General features: G+C 42.7%; 2 protein-coding genes across 2 annotated transcripts; one reads left to right on the forward strand and one right to left on the reverse strand.

Moving 5' to 3' along the window:
- Positions 1 to 433: 433 nt before the first annotated feature.
- psmb2 (proteasome 20S subunit beta 2) lies at positions 434 to 11,795 on the reverse strand. The gene is made up of 6 exons (XM_069691966.1): positions 11,583 to 11,795; positions 10,969 to 11,091; positions 10,744 to 10,814; positions 1,805 to 1,967; positions 1,298 to 1,347; positions 434 to 668 (listed from the first exon to the last, which is right to left on the reverse strand). The coding sequence occupies exons 1-6, from the start codon at positions 11,671 to 11,673 to the stop codon at positions 567 to 569; spliced, it is 600 nt and encodes a 199-aa protein (XP_069548067.1). The 5' UTR covers positions 11,674 to 11,795; the 3' UTR covers positions 434 to 566.
- On the forward strand, positions 11,789 to 13,050 carry cdca5 (cell division cycle associated 5). Its single transcript, XM_069691956.1, has one exon. The coding sequence runs from the start codon at positions 11,987 to 11,989 to the stop codon at positions 12,749 to 12,751; it is 765 nt and encodes a 254-aa protein (XP_069548057.1). The 5' UTR covers positions 11,789 to 11,986; the 3' UTR covers positions 12,752 to 13,050.
- Positions 13,051 to 16,964: the final 3,914 nt, after the last annotated feature.

The following is a 16,964-nucleotide window of genomic DNA, read 5'->3' on the forward strand; positions in this document are numbered from 1 at the left end:
CCGCACGAACACATTACTCTGAATAACATCAGGGTTCAATGTCAAATGATTTTAGCTTGTTAAAAAGTCGTGTTTTGAACATGTGACTTGCATAGTAAATTATCTTTGTAAACCACACAGCTCGTGTTGTATTATTTGAAAACTCTTGCGAAAAGCAGCTCGGCTATTCAGTCCTAAACATTATCTAGGGAAACGTGTTTTCTTCTTGACAGTAAATCCAACAAAATTCTGAAAAGAAAATGCTTTTTTATTTATTTAACACCATATGTACATGCGTGTGCCACTACACGTGTACAAGCATAAGCAAGTGTACATTACCCAGATGCCCTCTCACTCGGTACAAGTGCAAAAGTACACAGCCAGGAGGCTGTTCTCTTTCTATGTGCAGATTGAGTGGTCCAGAGAACAAGAAAGCACCACAGGGACAAAGAGCTTGTATCTCAACTGTGTGTCACTTTTTATTGGAACAGAAAGAGCAAGGAGGTCAATGGTACAAAAAAAAAAAAAGAAAGAAGACGAGGGAAACGAATCGAGGGCGTGAGGGTTGGTAGTTACGCAGTGAGCGGTCACTTGGCGCCGAGGGTGAGCTTCTCCAGGTCATGGATGCCCTCCTTGTCAATCAAACGGACGGTGAAGGAGGGGAGATTCAGGATGAAGCGTTTGTTCAGCTGCAAGAGGGAGAAAGCGGGAAGACATTTTAACATTAAGGCACAAATAAGCAGAAAGTAGAGCAGAAACAGGAAAATGAAGCAGCGTGAAAAAAAAAAAAAAAAAAAAAAACATCTGCTGAGCTGAGCGCAATCTCCAGACAGCTCTTTAAAAAAATAAAAAATTTAAGAATCACACAAATCTGCTGTTTATATGTTGTGAGTTTGTGTAAAGATTAAAAGTTTAGCCATGATGCACATTCCATCGAAAATCAATAAATAAAACAATGCTTCTCTCCTCCTGTGGTGCCTATATGAAAACTCGTGTAAATCTGGTACCTTAGACTATCCTGAAAAATGTCAAGGGAGTGGAGTTACTATTTGAATGGCTGAACAACCTAATAAAGATCTACATGAAGTGCTTATTATTTGTATTTTTATTTGCACTAATAAAAAAGGAAGAATAGAACTACTTCAACTTCTTTAATGTCAATCCACCATATGACATACAGATGGATCGGAAAAACGGTTTCTCACAAAATAAATAGACTGAACAAGAAGAGCACAAATATGCCACAACAAAAAACAACAACAATAAAACAGACGACGTAATGCAAATATGGGTCCAATAGTGCAAAAGTTGAACTGACCTCCTCGATGCACTTCTTCAGCAGATCCACAGCCTCGTCTCGAGTCAGATCTACAACAACAAAACACGTGAATGTCAGCGAGCTGGAATAAGAAGGCACGAATTAGATTTAAATAGACTTTGAAAAACATCTTTACTTTACAGAGAAAAAGAGTAGATGCTGCAGTGTGGTTTCAAATTAAAAAAAAAAAAGGATTGAAAGGTGCTTCATACAAGGTCACAGTTTACATTACAAACCTTGGACTAGACATAAAAACTGCTGTGTTGCTTCTTCTGTAATTATTATTGCGCCACAAGGTAAAATCATTTAATTTACAGTGCCTTGAGTCTGTGCCATGACCTAAGAATGAATCAGCTGCATAACCTCGGTGGTTGCAACGCTCTACATACTTACATCATCCTCTTTATCTCTCTCCAGTCAGTCTCGCAGGAACAAAGCGAAAAACAAAACAAAACACACACACACACACAAAAAAAACCCCATGTAGAGACATTGCTCCGCACTGACCTGGTCTGTAGTGACGGTCAAGAATGGAAAGAGTGAGGAAGGCTCCGTAGCCGTGGGCAGCGAAGGGGGCCTTGGCGAGCGAAGACAGGTAGTCCATGTAGTAGAGACCCGGGCCGTCTGTGTCATCGTAGCCCGCCAGCAACAGGTTCACATGGTAAGGAGTCTGGAGACGGACGGAGGGAGGGAGGGAGGGAGGGAGGGAGGGAGGGAGGGAAGGATTAATATTCAGATTTATAACAACTGAAAACAGGCCTCTGCATCATGTTTCGTTCTGAGCTACAGATTCATAAAATGATCATTCTTAATTTGGTAAAGTACAGTTTTTTTGTTTTTATAATTGATTGTTACTAAAAATAGTTGCCATGGTAACTTTTCAGAATTAATTTTTTTTTTTTTTTTTAGTGGGATCAACAGTAAACAAATAAACTAAATAATAACCACCACCACCAAAAAAAAATAAAATAAATCCACAACACCCAGATATCCCAAATTACAGTCATTAGTGTGGGTCAAATTCAAAAGATAGTGGATCCTACATTTCCCATGATGCACCACACGTCTACTAAAAGCCTTCAACAGGTGTTCTCAGGCCGTGTTCCCACCGACAGAAGTCCTGAAAGGAGCCAGACTCATCGAGAAGGATTAAATATTTGCCATCTAATATACGTATACATGTATGAGTAGCACAAATTGTTTTGTTTTTTTCTTTTACACAAACCGGACTTGCTGGATTTCTTTGTCGCCGGGAGCTCATTTCAAATGTTTTCTGTGTAAATCCGCAACTCAAGCCAAGCAGATATATTTCTACAGACTCTGGAAATCTCCACCAGAAGCACTTAATAGTGAATACTTTGCTTCAGCTTAAAAGGTGCCAACGTTCCCACCGCCACATCAATATTTTCACCAGACCGCATCATCGACATCCCGACTTCTCCCCCGCTCGAAAAGTACAACTTCTTCCACAGAAATCGCTCCTGATTGTCGACTCCCCATTTTTCGACGCGGAGCGACGCGCGCGGCGGCGACATTAACACGACGCGGGCGGTGGTGTGAGAGACGAGCGAGGGAGGGAGGGAGGGAGCGACGGAGGGGAAGCTGGAGAGCGGCGGAGGCGGAGGAAAGGTGAAAGGGCGTCGCAGGACAGAGGTGAGTGTGTGTGTGTTTGTAAGGCGGGGTGTGGTGGTGGTGGGGGGGGGGACTCAGGGTGTCACTGGCAGTGTGACATCTGCTGGGTGTCAGCACCCCCGACGCTCCCTCCCTCCCCTCCCTCCCTCCCCTCCTTCCCTCTTCATCCCTTCTTTCGCTCGCTCCTTCCTCCCTCCCCTCTCCGCCGCCTTCACCCTGTGCCCTGGAGTAGCGCCAGGGCTCATTAAAAACTTCTAAAGTCGTTTCTCTTGCTCTCCCCCTCCCTCCCTCCCTCCCTCCCTCCCTCGCTCCCTCCCCCCTCTTCCCCTCTTTTCAAATTACATCTTTTACGCTTCCAGCCTCTTCTCCCTTCTCTTCCTCCAAAACACCAACTTTCTATCCTCGTTGTTGCGAGCTCCCGTTTCTCATTTAAAAAAAAAAAAAATTAAAAAAAAAATCCCTTTAAAGCCAGACAAATTTTTTTTTTTGGGGGGGGGGGGGGGGGGATTTCAAAACAAGTTACGGCCTAAATTCCTGACTGAGGTGGAAGCCTTTTGATTAAAATGCAACAAGAAAAATATAATATAGCGTTTCTCTTGTCGTGCAAGGAGGTAAATATGATTCAAATTACGCCAGGCGGGGTTGTGATCTGCACACCTGCCCTCTTATTTCAATTCATCTCTCAGCCGACCTGCTTATTTCTGTGACTTGTGTGTTCGCGCTGTGTTTGCCACGAGGGCAATGACGATCGCTGCGCTCCCCGGGGAGCAGGCTTTAGTGCGGGGGTGTGTGTGTGTGTGTGTGTGTGTGTGTGTGTGTGTGTGTGTGTGTGTTAACGATGGTTTTTGAACACACACACACACACACACACGTGAGAAAGAGAAACAGTGTTTGTGAGAGTGAACAATGGGTGTGAATCTCAGGATGAATATCTTAATGTGATGTGTGTGTGTGCGTGTGTGTGTGTTTACATGTGTGTGTGTGCTTTAACTCCTCTGTGAGCCTGCGATCACCCCAGTGGCGTCACCCCCCCCCCCACCAGACAGCTGTCTCACTGGTTACAATGTAACAATAATACGGACTTGGCATCAAAATAACCTTCCCTCCCCTCCCCATGTCACCTCTGAGGGAACCAGGCACCTTGTTAACCCTGCCACCTGAACTCACCCGCGTTCACGTGCAAACAGTACACATCGCGTTTTAACCCCCCCCGAACCCCCCCCCCCCCCTCCCGCGACTCTCGCTCGCAGCCAAACAGGGCCACCGGGCGCGCCACGAAACAAAAGCCGCACGTGGAAACCGACGCGTGAAACTAAAATAAAAACCCGGCTCCACCCGGTTTTAAGGAACAGTTTGATGTTTGGTAGAAACCTGGAGTTAGCAGCTGCTCAGCTCGGCGCTCAGGATCGGAAGCGAAGGGGAAAACGCTTCAAGAAAAGAAACGGTGGCCAAGATTTAGTCCCGACACGTGAACCCTACAACCCTTAAAAACTACAATATGTAGCTTTTACAATTTGGTCTGCGCAAACAAACAAGATGTCACACGTTAACTGGGGGACACGGCTATCTATTTTAATTATGGATAACTCTTTTTTTTTTTTTCTCTGATTGGTCGTTACATGTACATTCAGCCCAAGTGACGTCTGACCGACAGTCCAAAACACAAAAGTTATTCAATTTACGCTAATTTTAAAAGGCGAGGAAGATCATCAAATCATCGTATTTAAAAAGCGGCCACCCATGAAGCCCGACTGTTTTCTTTCGCCTCACTGAACAATTGATTGTTGCAGCTGCGGCGTTAATGAGTGCGCTTTCAAAAGGTGTTTGTGAGGCGGGTTTTCTTGCAACTGCACGCAGCCAAGGCTAGCCGTTTCCACCCGTTTCCAGCCCTTTTGTGCGAAGCGAAGTTAACCAGCTTCCGGCGGTAGCTTCATGTTTACAGGCGAGAGACGAGAGACGAGAGACGAGAGACGAGAGAGGGCCGTCGATCTTCTCCTCCGACCGTCGGCAAGAAAGCAAAACTATTCGGAGCGCAAAAAAACGTGACACCGAAAATCATCCCGAACTCCTTCAAACTTCCTCGTTCCAGCACCGCCTCCTTCCCGGCCTGCCATCTTACCACCCCGCCTCCCCCCCCCCCAGCTCCCCCCACCTCCCTATTTTCTGCACCCCGCACCCCCCCGGCCATGTTCTCTTTATTGGCATTTCTCCTCAATCTGCTGTATTAATTGTTCATCTGTGCAGGAGCAAGGGAGCCGCGTGCAATATGGCGCCAGTAATTATTTGTGCCCGTTGTGTGCCCGTGCTCAAAAAAATATTTTACAAACCCATACGGGGGGGGGGGGGGGGGGCAGCTGTAGATCAGCGCAGCGCCGAGGCTAACTGTTGCAGCGGCCTCACAGAAAACTCTCCAAAAATAAAACAGCCCGAACTTTACAGACTTAAAAATAAATAAATAAATAAATGTACCTCCTCAGTGGCAGATACACAAATCTGATGACTGTAAGGCTTTCAGGCTTCTACACAAATCTCTACACACACACAAAAAAAATAAAATAAAGTCAAATATGATATTTATAAACCCTCCGCCTTCCCCGAGTTTTGTTGCATGTTGCACGAAGCCTCCCGCGTCCTCGCGACCCTTCATTACTGCCACGCCGCTCTACCTGTCGATTCAAAAGTCTTATTAGTTTAATGTGTTTACTCTCCGTACGCAAATACGTTACGAGACATGAGGCGGGAAGGTAAAACAAACAAGAGGCAGGAGTTTTGTATATCCCCTAAAAACTTTGCAGTTGTTCTGCTCTGTGGTGGTTTTAATGTGTATCATTACTGATATGCACGCAGCGCACCAGAGGCCTCAGGTGATTATGCTTACCGCTAGCTTTTTTTTTTTTTCCTTCTTCTTCTTCTTTGTCTCCTCTCTAAAGCTTGAGTGAATGCAGTACTCCAGAGGTTAGCGGAGTTGTTTTTGTGGACGGCAGGCTGGTGAGCACACAGTCTTACGTTGAACCGGGTTTTTTTTTTTTTTTTTGCTTACTCTGCGCTGACACGCTCTGCTGACTTTAAGCTAACTACACCTCCCGGAGGTCTGCAGTCACTGGGGTATGACATCTATCAGACTCAAGGACTCATCTGTAATTTATCCTGCAGGAATACGGCCATCAGAATTAACAATATACCACTGATTAATTTATCAGCCAGTGGATTTTTAACCTAGGGCTCTGGACATGGCGGTGGGATCACATTATATATATATATATATATTTTTTTTGGTGGGGTAAGAAGATGATTTAAGGATGGCAGAAAAAAAAAAAAAAAAAGAAAGTAGATCATTATCTCGTCTTTCTGTCTGGGCTAAACTTTAATCTGTGATGATTTAATCAGATTAATTAAAATAAATTCCAACATATGCAGCTCGTTCCCCAGACAAGAGCTGAGCGTAGTCTTAGACTACGAGCGCTTTTCAACTGAGCTGCATGTAATTTTGTTTTAGTCTACGATGTGCCTGAATCCATGTCTGAGAAAGCGGTCTGCAGGGTCAAAGTTCACCTATAATGTACATCCTGCATGCTGGCAAGAGCTTTTGGACGATAACGGCAGCGGCGGAAAAGCTGCCATCCGTTTCCTATTCAACATACTACACTACGAAGCTGTTGAGTTATTGTTCTGCAAAAACGTCTGCTTAACTATAACGATTTATTATTTGAAATCATGAAGAGAATGAACGAGGAATCGGATCGGCTGAGAAAAGGTCCAATTTCCAGCAGTTCTGATGACGGTATTATTTGTTTCAATAATTTTTTTTTAAAGCCAAATTTTCGTGTTTAAATTTTTTTTTTAAATGAATCACTATGAATGTAATATGCTTGAATTGCGGGTCGTTACATTGGACTCTGTGAAACTTTACAGATCGAACAACGAGTGGACTCATTGAGAGAGAAATTAATCAACAATGATCTGGAGCTCTAAAGTCCCGACTACATTTGTTTGACACAGTCTTAATGCATTCGTTTTAAATAAATAATTATTGTCCCAAATAATAAATGGCAAGTCAAATTTAAAAATGCTAAATATCGAATTGTTGGTCACTTCTATTTGGTATTAACTCGTTGGCCAGTTCAGCAGATGATCCCCCCCTCCCCGTTTCAAACTCAAATGGAAATGGACCCATTACATATTCTACATACACGAAGAAAAAGAAAAGAAAAACACCGTTAAAACCTGTTTATACAACATAATTTGCACATGTCCGTGTGCTCTGGAGGTTGATGAATGTGAGAGGAGCATAGCTGCAGGAAGGTGTGGGATGCAGAGGAGAAAGTGCTATTGCTTCAGTTTCTGAGCACTCTTGAGAACGCAGCATTAGAAAAATCCTGCACTCATAAAACCAAATTCATAACCTTGAGGCACAAAAATAACGATACACTCGCAGCTTATGGCGGGGCATGAATATAAATATGATCCCGCACAACGCGTACAACCTTGACAGAACGAGACGATGGTGATCCTATAGGTTCCTCTGTGTGCATGCGTGTTGTATTTGTTGACTCCTACTCGTTCTCACACTCCAGTCTGTGTGGTGTTGTCTACTGGGCCTGGCTGTTTCCCCCTGGGACCTCCACTCCTCCTCCTCCTCCTCCTCCTCCTCGTCCCCCTCCTGCTCTACCCCTATCCCCCGTTCGATGTGTCCCACATTCCCTTCTCTGCCACACTAATTGTTTTTTGTAATTATTTTCACCCTCCTGCTATTGTGACAGGCAACGGGTGCACTACTCTTAACAAATTAGCGCACGAGATACGACGCACGGAGAAGCGGAGATGTCTTGAGCGGAAGGTGTTGCACCTAAAAAACACACGAGCACAAAAGCACGAACTACATGCTACGAGTTAAAACGAATTAACCGATCAGTCAATCAGCAGAAAAATGAAAATTTTGCTCGAGTTTTAATTTAAAAAAAAAAAAAAAAAAATGTACACAAAAACACCAAATGTAATCCAGTTCCAGCTATTTCGATTTTTGAAATGTCTGTCAGACAAGTAAGTCGTCCGAGGACATCATCTATGGCTGTGGGAACTTCTGATGGACATTTTATGAGTGAGACAATTGATTTGATTAGTATAGAAGGACAAAAGGCATTTCCTGATCACAACACTGATCGACAAAGTCTCCTATTCATCAAGATGTTTGGCTTATTCTATTCTAGTTTAAAGGTTTGTGTCTATATCACAGGTCCAAAGACAGAGGAAGTTGTATGCCGTAAAGATGGTAAAGCCCTTTAAGACCAATTTGTAAGCCTGACTAATTGATCAGTTTACTGATTTTAGTGAACGCTGTCGGCCGGTCACTGATATATATTGGTATCGGCATACATGTTATTTATAATTATAACATTCCCAGTGAAGTTCACTAGGAAGAAAACAGTTTATTGTTAAACTGTAAAATACCCTGCCTCTGTTACATATCTTTGGGATAAGTGTTTCATAACCGCATTTCAGATCGTATACCAATATTGTATTTTTCTTTTACTCCTTAACATTTGTATATTTGTGTTAATTCCAAAAATTCCAGTATTGGTTGAGATCTATTGTGTTAAACTACCGGTCCCTATAAATATATTTAAAAAAAAAATCTTTACTTTTAACTGAAACATTTCACATTACAAAACAAGTTCACCTTAAGGAAACAAACTCACATATGAGCAGCAGATCAAGTTAATCTGCCGGCTAGCAAATCCCAGTTTAAATAAGTAATGAAGAAACATTCTGCCTCTTTTTTCATGGTTTGTTTGGTAAAATTTTGGTATTGAAATACTGAAGGTCGAACAAACAGTGCTCTAATAATACATTTAATAATACATCCAGGAGGACCTGTGCAGTCAGGGTGGGCGGTAGGGCTGCAGGCTCAGATGTTGTCATGAAATATCCAATGGCGAGACCTCAGTACCGTTCGCAACAAGCTGACAAATGTACCTGGCTCTGTCAAAATCTATCTGCCCGTTTAACTTAGATGTCTCGAGCTGATAATGACAGAAACGCATGTATAATTACATGAGGGACTTAATTCCCAGCTGAACTTCAGTGTAGCACAACTTCTCTAAAGCCATCACAACCTCGTCACGTCACCACGACGACCGTGGTCTCTATTAGACCGTCTTCATTTTCTATTTTAGCAACAATAAAAAAAAAAGAAAAGAAAAAAAGAACGTGAAGCAGAAACTAAAAGACATTTTTACATTGGACGAGTAAACCTACCACATATGGTTACTCTGACTTTAACTTACTGGAATTAGTTGGTGATTTTATCATTTGAACCCTGAAGCTAAATGAGATTGCAAATGCTGGCGGAGGAATGTAATAAATTTAAAATAGAAATTAAAATATTTATAGGCATGTTCGCTCATTACTCCAGGATGAATATTCTTAATTCCGAGGGTGACCACTGGTACATGGGATTAATTAGCTACTGTTAACTGAGAAAATATACAAAGATACCGGTGTTGAAAGTCTTTACAGCTGATATGAAAAGATACACACAGGTAAAAGTACACTAGCTGGAGCAGGTCAGAGAATACATGGCAACACAAAATGCCTTTGCAAGTTGAATTTAAGTTTGTCGGGACACCGCAAGCCTGATTTCTGTGAATATCAATGTCTGGTTTTATATTAAAATCATACATGACACTAGCACAAGACACTGTTAAGAATAACAGGAAAACGATGTGTTGCATTATTTTTCTGACCGACTTCAGAGTTGTTGTTTTTTTTTGGCAAGTGGCTACGTTAAAGTTGACATTAGTATTACTTACTGTAAAAATGATGGTAAAATGTGTAATTTGTGAAGATTGCTTTGTAAAAACAATTTGTAATGTATAACAAGAGAATTTACACCTAATTATTAATCAAAAACCTGTTGCCATTATTACACTGGATATAAACTGAGGACCCTAACATACAAAAAAAAAAATAATTTCTTTATGCTCCAGAGTATGAGGCTCAAAAAAGAAAAATTGCTATTTTAGTTATGATTATAGTCATCATACTGTTCACAGCAGCCAATTAAAATGTTTTCCAAGTAAACAATACTCACGCGATAAAGGCTATGACCACTGCTTTATAGGAAGTCTGAGCGGGCTCACCGTAACAAAAAACAACTTAAATAACCATTACTAAAAAAAAATTAAAAAAAAAAATTCAAATCAACGTGTTAAGTAAAGCGAGGTCAAATAAAACATCTCCTTCATTTTGTTACATGGTCTTTTACTCCCCTTGTCTACAAAACTCATGCTTTTTTTTTTTTTTAAAGCATCATTTTATTTGCGAGTCTAAAACAGGTCACTAGTGTCACTGTTCAATTTCTATGGGATGTGAGAACAGGACAAAAAAAAAAAATAACCGCAAACATGAGACTGAGGTTGTGATGGTTTAATCGAAACACAACTCTTTCTTCCACAAATAAACAGCAAGGAGTTGATTCCATCACCTCGTATAATATCTAAACTATTAACCTTCCTATAAAATTATATAATACGTGTATGTGTGAATTGTGTCGCGGACAGGTGTGTCGTCATCATCATTGGAAAATCACGATTTGTCGTATTTACTGTGCCCAAAAAGCTGGTTTGCAACCCAGTTAAACATACTTTGATGTTTTTTCTTTTGAAAATAACGACTACATCTTGAAGTTCGCGTGGCTTTAAAATAAAATAAAAAAAACTAGTGAATTCTCATAATAAATACTAACTTTTAGGATATTCTCTTCAGTAAGGATGAAATTGAAAAGGACAGCACTTTGTATAAACGAGGATAGTTACCCGGCTGCGCAGGTAGTCTGCAAGGTTCTTCCGCGTGAAGTTTGCTGCCGCTGCCGGACTGAGTTCGTAACCTAAGAAAAGAGGAGGAGAGGGAGGAGGGAAACTGTACCCATCAGACTCAAAGTTTTGGGTGTATTCTTCTTTATGGAGTGCATTTGACCTCCCAGAGACACTCTGGATTAAATGTGGGGACCTCTGAGGAAGAGGTCCCGGTGAGGTCCTCACCGTTCCTCATTTTGTAGAGCTGGACGTTCTTCTGGATGTACTCTGCAAACTGCACCGTGTCCCCGGCCTCTCCAACACAGAGCAGCAAAATCTTCTCACTCAGCTTGAACATCTTGTCATAGTCTGGGGGGGGGAAAAAACAACAACAACAACAACACATAAAAGAACAAATATTCATGATTTAAAAAAAAAAAAAAAAAAAAGTACTTTCACTTTCACTGTCAGAAGGCTGACGCTCAATTGAACTATTTAAGAACTATATAAAATAACTGATTGAGTCGTCGTGGGTTAACACGTTGATTATACAGGTGTCACATGCCGTTATAGATTATATAGAGAGAAATATCTCAACTCTGACAAAGATTTATTCGCTACCATTAGCCTCACTAGCTCAAGTTACTTCCACAACGTGCGAGTACGTTGCGATATTGGGGGTAAATAGCAGGTCGGTATATTGCAAGAAAAAGCTTTAAGCGCTACTTAATGGTCGCGAAAGTCGGTTTTAACCGGAACAATAACTCTAAAAAAAAAAAAACACACGAAAGCACGGTTTTGTTTTTTGGGGTTAAATCAACGGTTCCGGTGGCTAATGCTAAGCTAATGCGTTGTCATACCGTGTTTCATCTGGATGATGCTGCTGGCGGCGACATTATCGGAGGCGACGAGGACGAAATCCTGCCCCTGTATCCCGATTAAATATTCCATTCTGCAGAACACGTACGAGCAGAAATGGTTGTGAGATAGTCGGCAGAAGCAGACGTTTTGTGAAGCCCGGTCTGTTCGGATTACACAGCAAAAGTTTTGAGCGAGAGACGATGTCGCAGTACGTTCGACGTCACCGGAAAACAACCGTGTCGTGTTTTCTGCGCGACTCTGGCGGGCAAATTGAACGGGGCTGCCGCCGCTGCCGCTGTTGTGAAATCCGCCGCGTCGATTGCTAAGTAGATATCAAAGAGAAATAATTCGTTGTTTGACGATTTAACGTTTTAGTACGAGCGAAGGTACGTCTCGCGGCATCATGACGGAGTCCGACAACTTGAGCGGCCCGCGGAGGCGACGGTCGCCGCGGTTGAGTTCTCCACGAGCCGCCGTCGAAAGTGACAACAAAATGGCGTTTGTTGCCGTTAAACGCTCCATCGCGGTGAGGAAAATAGCGCCCAGAAAAACAGTCGCGCCGTCGGAACACAACAAGGAGAACACACCGAAGCAGGAAAAGCCGAAGGTGTCCACTCCTGGCACTGTTCAGGGAGGAGGGGGCTCCTCCTCGGCCAAGAAGAAGAAGAAGAAGAAGAAGGAGAAGGAGAAGGAGAAGGCCGTCCTGCCCTCACCGATCCTCCCCTCCACACCGCCGCCGCCTTCTCAGCCTCAGCGGCCGGCAGAACACCCAGAGGACGCCGTGTGGTCCCAGAAAGTGCGCCGGTCCTACAGCAGGCTCGGCGACAAGTCACTCAGCAGCCCCGACTCCCGTGACAATTTCTTCGGCTTTGAGAAGATGAATACCCCCGAGGTGGGGGGCCGGAGAGGCGGGAAGTCCCAGACGAACCTGGAGGTTTCTGGGTCCTTGTTTGGCCTGAACTCGTTTGCGTCGCTGCTTGAGGCCGACGACGGTGCTTCGGCTTTCCCCGAACCGGACCCAAACATTCCCGGAGTGGCCGTGGCGAAGGAGAGGAGGAGGAGGAGGAGGAAAGTCCAGCAGATGGACACCACGGAGCTGAACGCCCTGGCTGCAAAGATGAACGCGGAGTTTGAGGAGGCGGAGGAGTTTGAGTTGATCGTGGAGTAAAAGTTGTGACTACTTTTTCCCCAAAAGCATGTTTGTCTTGTCACACACGTGCTTGAAAAACACCGACTCTGGGAGGACAACAAGCTCAAAACATTTGTTATATACTTCCACTTCTTTTTATTGTAAAGTTTGATTGTTTAGTTTTCGAAGTATAAATGCTCATAATGTGCTTGTTAAGGCCATAATGTGGAGGTTTAAAGTCATATTGTAGGTTTTATTTAAAAAAAAAAAAAAAAAATCCCAAGTAGTTATACAAGTTTTGCCAAACGCGTTATTATTTTCCACATTAATTGATATGTTCATGCAGTTTTTGTTTATAATCACAATTACCTGGCATGTTTAAAGTTTAATTTGTAATGACAAAACTGCATTTACCAAGTTTGTTTTTTTGTAAAGGGACTTTAATTGACCTAATTGCAGTCACAAATTGGATGATTGTGCCGTTTTTATAACATAAGGAAGCTTTGTGTTGTAAACTTTGAAGCCAGAATTGTAGGATCTGGAAGCTATGAGGGGGCTTTTTAAAAAAAAAAATATATATATATCAGGAGACTCTACCTAAGCTGAATTGTCATTTTTCATGACTGTTTGTTATATGATGATTGCATGAAAACAACAGAGTTGGCAGTAATTCAAAAGTCTGTAACCCGGACATTTCCCTTTTTAATTATGTGTTTATATCCACATTTAACTGACTTAGAAATTCAGAATAAGACGTTAAGAAAGAACCTATCAATGTTGACTCTTTTCTCACCTTCCTCTCTGAAAGGAGCGGTGCACAGGATTTAGTGGCATTTTCCCTCTCCGCACGAACGCCCCCTTCCAGGTGTGTAAGAGGTGGCTGCGAAAAATGTGAAAGGCCCTCTCTAGAGGCCGTGTAGGAACATGGCCGTGGAGGATGACCTGCCTCCTATGTAGATATGACGGGCTCATTCGAACGAAAACACAATCATTATTAATTGCGGGTGATTACACGTTAATCAAACACGGTAATGAGTATTATATTCCATTTCTGCCCGTCGATCCTCCTAAATCCCAGACACTGAACCTTTGAACGCAAAAAGAAAATCTTTTTTTTTTTTTTTTACATTTTCTTGAAAATCCATGTGAATAAATGCTGAATGACTTAATTAATCAGATGTCCTTGTAGATTGTTTCGGTCAAAATATGATCCTTCCTTTTTTGCCAAAACGGCACATTTTTGAGATTTTGTCACTTTTCATGAAATAGCTTTGGTGATGCCAATTTAAATGAATCACCAGAATGACAACCTTAGCGTTGCATTCGTCGCACTACTGTGAGATTTTGTGGGGTGACGGCATTCACGAAACTACTTTTGAACTACGTTAGCCTGCACAAGTCCTAACAAGGTACCAGCCAAGCATATTAAATGCACAGCAGCGGTGCTTATAATGAGGCGGACTGAGTAAGTGGGTGGGCAGACTATCTTGATTTAATGAGAACGGCGGACAAGTAAAACACTTTCCTCTAGAGCCTCTTAAAGGAGCGTCGTGTAATTTACACTAACAAGCAGGGAGGGCTGAAGCTTCTTAGATCACCTGTCAGGGTGGTTTATTGATTTATTCAACCCCACCATTAATACATTGACACACAGACGTCTGCGTACAGAGCTGGAGAGATCTCGCTTTTGATGAAAATGACGTGAATCCACGACTGTCACAGTCGCCAGGTCGCAACCGGACAGATCACCAGTGGGAGGTTTTACACAGGCGAGTTCGTTCTCTCTTGACGCTGTCGTCAAATGAGGAAATTCTTTTGGCACAACGGTATTTTGTCCCTCCATTGGAGTTTGAAATATTTGTGTTGGCTTATTACAGCTCGAAACATTCGAAGCAGCGCTGCGGCTCACGTACCATCAGACAAACTCATGCTTGATGTATTTTTCCCGTTTTCCGGTAAAATAATATAAATGTATAAAACTGTCATGTCATCAAAGCTGGTATAGAAGGCCGGCTCAGTCTTCAGTTAATCAGTGTCTCTGATTTACGCCAAAAATTTGGCGATTTTAGACTAGTTTATTTAACCTTGTTCGACTGATTGAGTTTAGATTAGGGCTACAAATTATGATTATTTTCATTGATTCATCTGTCATTTATTTTCTTGCCTAATCAATTAATCAATTTAAATTGTCGAGACCGACAGTTCACAACCACAATTATTACCACAGAGGACTAAAGAAACCAGAAAACTCACATTTAAGAATCTGTAATCAGACATTTTGGATTTTGTGAATATAAAAAAATACACAAAATAATGAATCAATTATCAAAATAGTGGACAATTAACATTTGATCTGGCAGCTAATCGATCACTAATCATTCCAGCTCGAGTTTAGACAACTTATTGAACTTGAAAACTTTAGGGGTGTTGCATATTTTAATATTTTATAAGCGTAGGGGGAAAAAAAAAAATAGTTTTGTTTATCTGTAATGAAACTTTGTAAACTGCACAGTTGTTAAACATTTTCAGACATTTGCAAACTCTAGTGGCAACTGCATCTCTGTTATTTACTGTCAGCATGAGATTTAGGAGTCACAGCTGTGTTGTTGCAGGATCTGGGAGACCCTGATACTGTATCTGTCAATAAATACAGAGCGACTAAAGCTTTAACAGCATACTATTGTAGGGAATCGTGATAAATAAACTCCCGACGATCTTTATTTGAATCTAAAGAGGTGATCCACACTGTTGCTCAGGATGCTGACAAGTACATCTGCATCTGAACAAAAATAAAAAAATAATCGTCTCTGAATACGCTGTGAAGTTCGATGTTTACCTCTGCTTAGAGCACCGAGGCATGCTGACAGTATCTGCGAGTGTGTACGAGGAGGAGGAGGAGGAGGAGGATGAGGAGGAGGAGGAGGAGGCGTGCAGAAATAATGAGTGTGTGTGTGTGTGTGTGTTTGAGTGTGTTTGCAGCGAGCGAGTAAATCCACAATTTGCTCACGCATTTTAGGGTGTGCAAAGCGTGCTCTGTTTTCTTCCTCAGGTGCCATTTCATGTTCGTAGCCTTCATTTGGCATTTCAGCTCAGACATTTTTTATTTATTTATGGTTTTTTTTTTTTTTTTTTTTTAGCAGTGCACAACACATGCCGGCTTCGCCTTTTGTATATTTTTAACAAGATCCTCGTGTCTACTTGTCATTACCACTGAAAGTTACTAACAGTGAAGTGAGGAGGGTGTTTTTTTGTTTTTTTGGAGCTGTCACTGCCAGAAACAGTTATTGATTTTCAATGCTGCTGCTGCTGCTGTTGCTTGCTGCTGTTGAGTGTGTTCACGCTGATCTTTTTGGGAGGCTTTACACTCATATTCATGTTTTTTTTTTTTTTTTTCCTCCCTCCCGATCTTTTCCCCTGCTTTTTCCTCTCTTCTCCTTCCCTCTCCTCCTCCCCTTCCCCTCCCCCCTTACATTTCACTCACGGCAGTTGTCGCTGGTTCAGCTTGACTGCTTCGTTAGGGCTCATCATTTGCATTCAGATTAATTATCTAATTACCGACAAATGTCCGGCGGCCACCCCACACTCCGGCTCGTCAGCTCTCAGCCTGTAATTATTTTAATCATTTACTTTCATCTGGAGCGTTCCTGCCATACTCCTGTGTTTAGAGGCCATTCTTAATTACCCTGCCAAGACACTCTTTTCATGAGAGGGGGGGAGGAGGAGGAGGAGGAGGAGGAGAGGGGTTGGTTTGAGGGAGAAGAGAGCAATTGGGTGAGGGAACATGTGTGTGTGTGTGTGTGTGTGTGTGTGTGTGTGTGTGTGTGTGTGTGTGTGTGTGTGTGTGTGTGTGTGTGTGAGAGAGAGAGAGAGAGAGAGAAAGACCAATGGGGACATGATCCAGAGGCTTTGACAGCACAGAGGAAGCTCCCTGCTCTGCTGGATGCTCTTTCCTCTCTCTTCTTTCTCTCTCTCTCTCTCTCTCTACACACACACACACACACACCATCCTCACCCTCCCACCTCCTCCTCCCCCCCCCGCCCCCCATCACCAACTTCCTCATCTCCCCTCTCACCCACACCCACCCCCTACCCGCCCCACCCCACACCCCGCTTCCCCCGTTATACTTCCTCCCTTTTTCCCTTTATCGCAAGCACACACAGGAATCGCCCGTGGGCTTCAGTGCTCTGACTGCTAATACACTGACACACACACACACACACACACACACACACACACACACACACACACAAC

The sequence above is a fragment of the Brachyistius frenatus genome, unplaced genomic scaffold, assembly GCF_029030835.1.
Source record: "Brachyistius frenatus isolate BFR_SWC_R1_liver_20210118 unplaced genomic scaffold, ASM2903083v1 Contig_2, whole genome shotgun sequence".
Classification (NCBI taxonomy): domain Eukaryota; kingdom Metazoa; phylum Chordata; class Actinopteri; family Embiotocidae; genus Brachyistius; species Brachyistius frenatus.

Coding starts and splice junctions, on each gene's coding strand:
- psmb2 (XM_069691966.1), bottom strand. CDS start 11,673: ATGGAATATTTAATCGGGATACAGGGGCAGGATTTCGTCCTCGTCGCC. Junction 11,092..11,582: donor CATCATCCAGATGAAACACG/GTATGACAACGC, acceptor TCCCCCCCCCAG/ACTATGACAAGATGTTCAAG. Junction 1,968..10,743: donor CAGACTACCTGCGCAGCCGG/GTAACTATCCTC, acceptor GTCCGTCTCCAG/ACTCCTTACCATGTGAACCT.
- cdca5 (XM_069691956.1), top strand. CDS start 11,987: ATGACGGAGTCCGACAACTTGAGCGGCCCGCGGAGGCGACGGTCGCCG.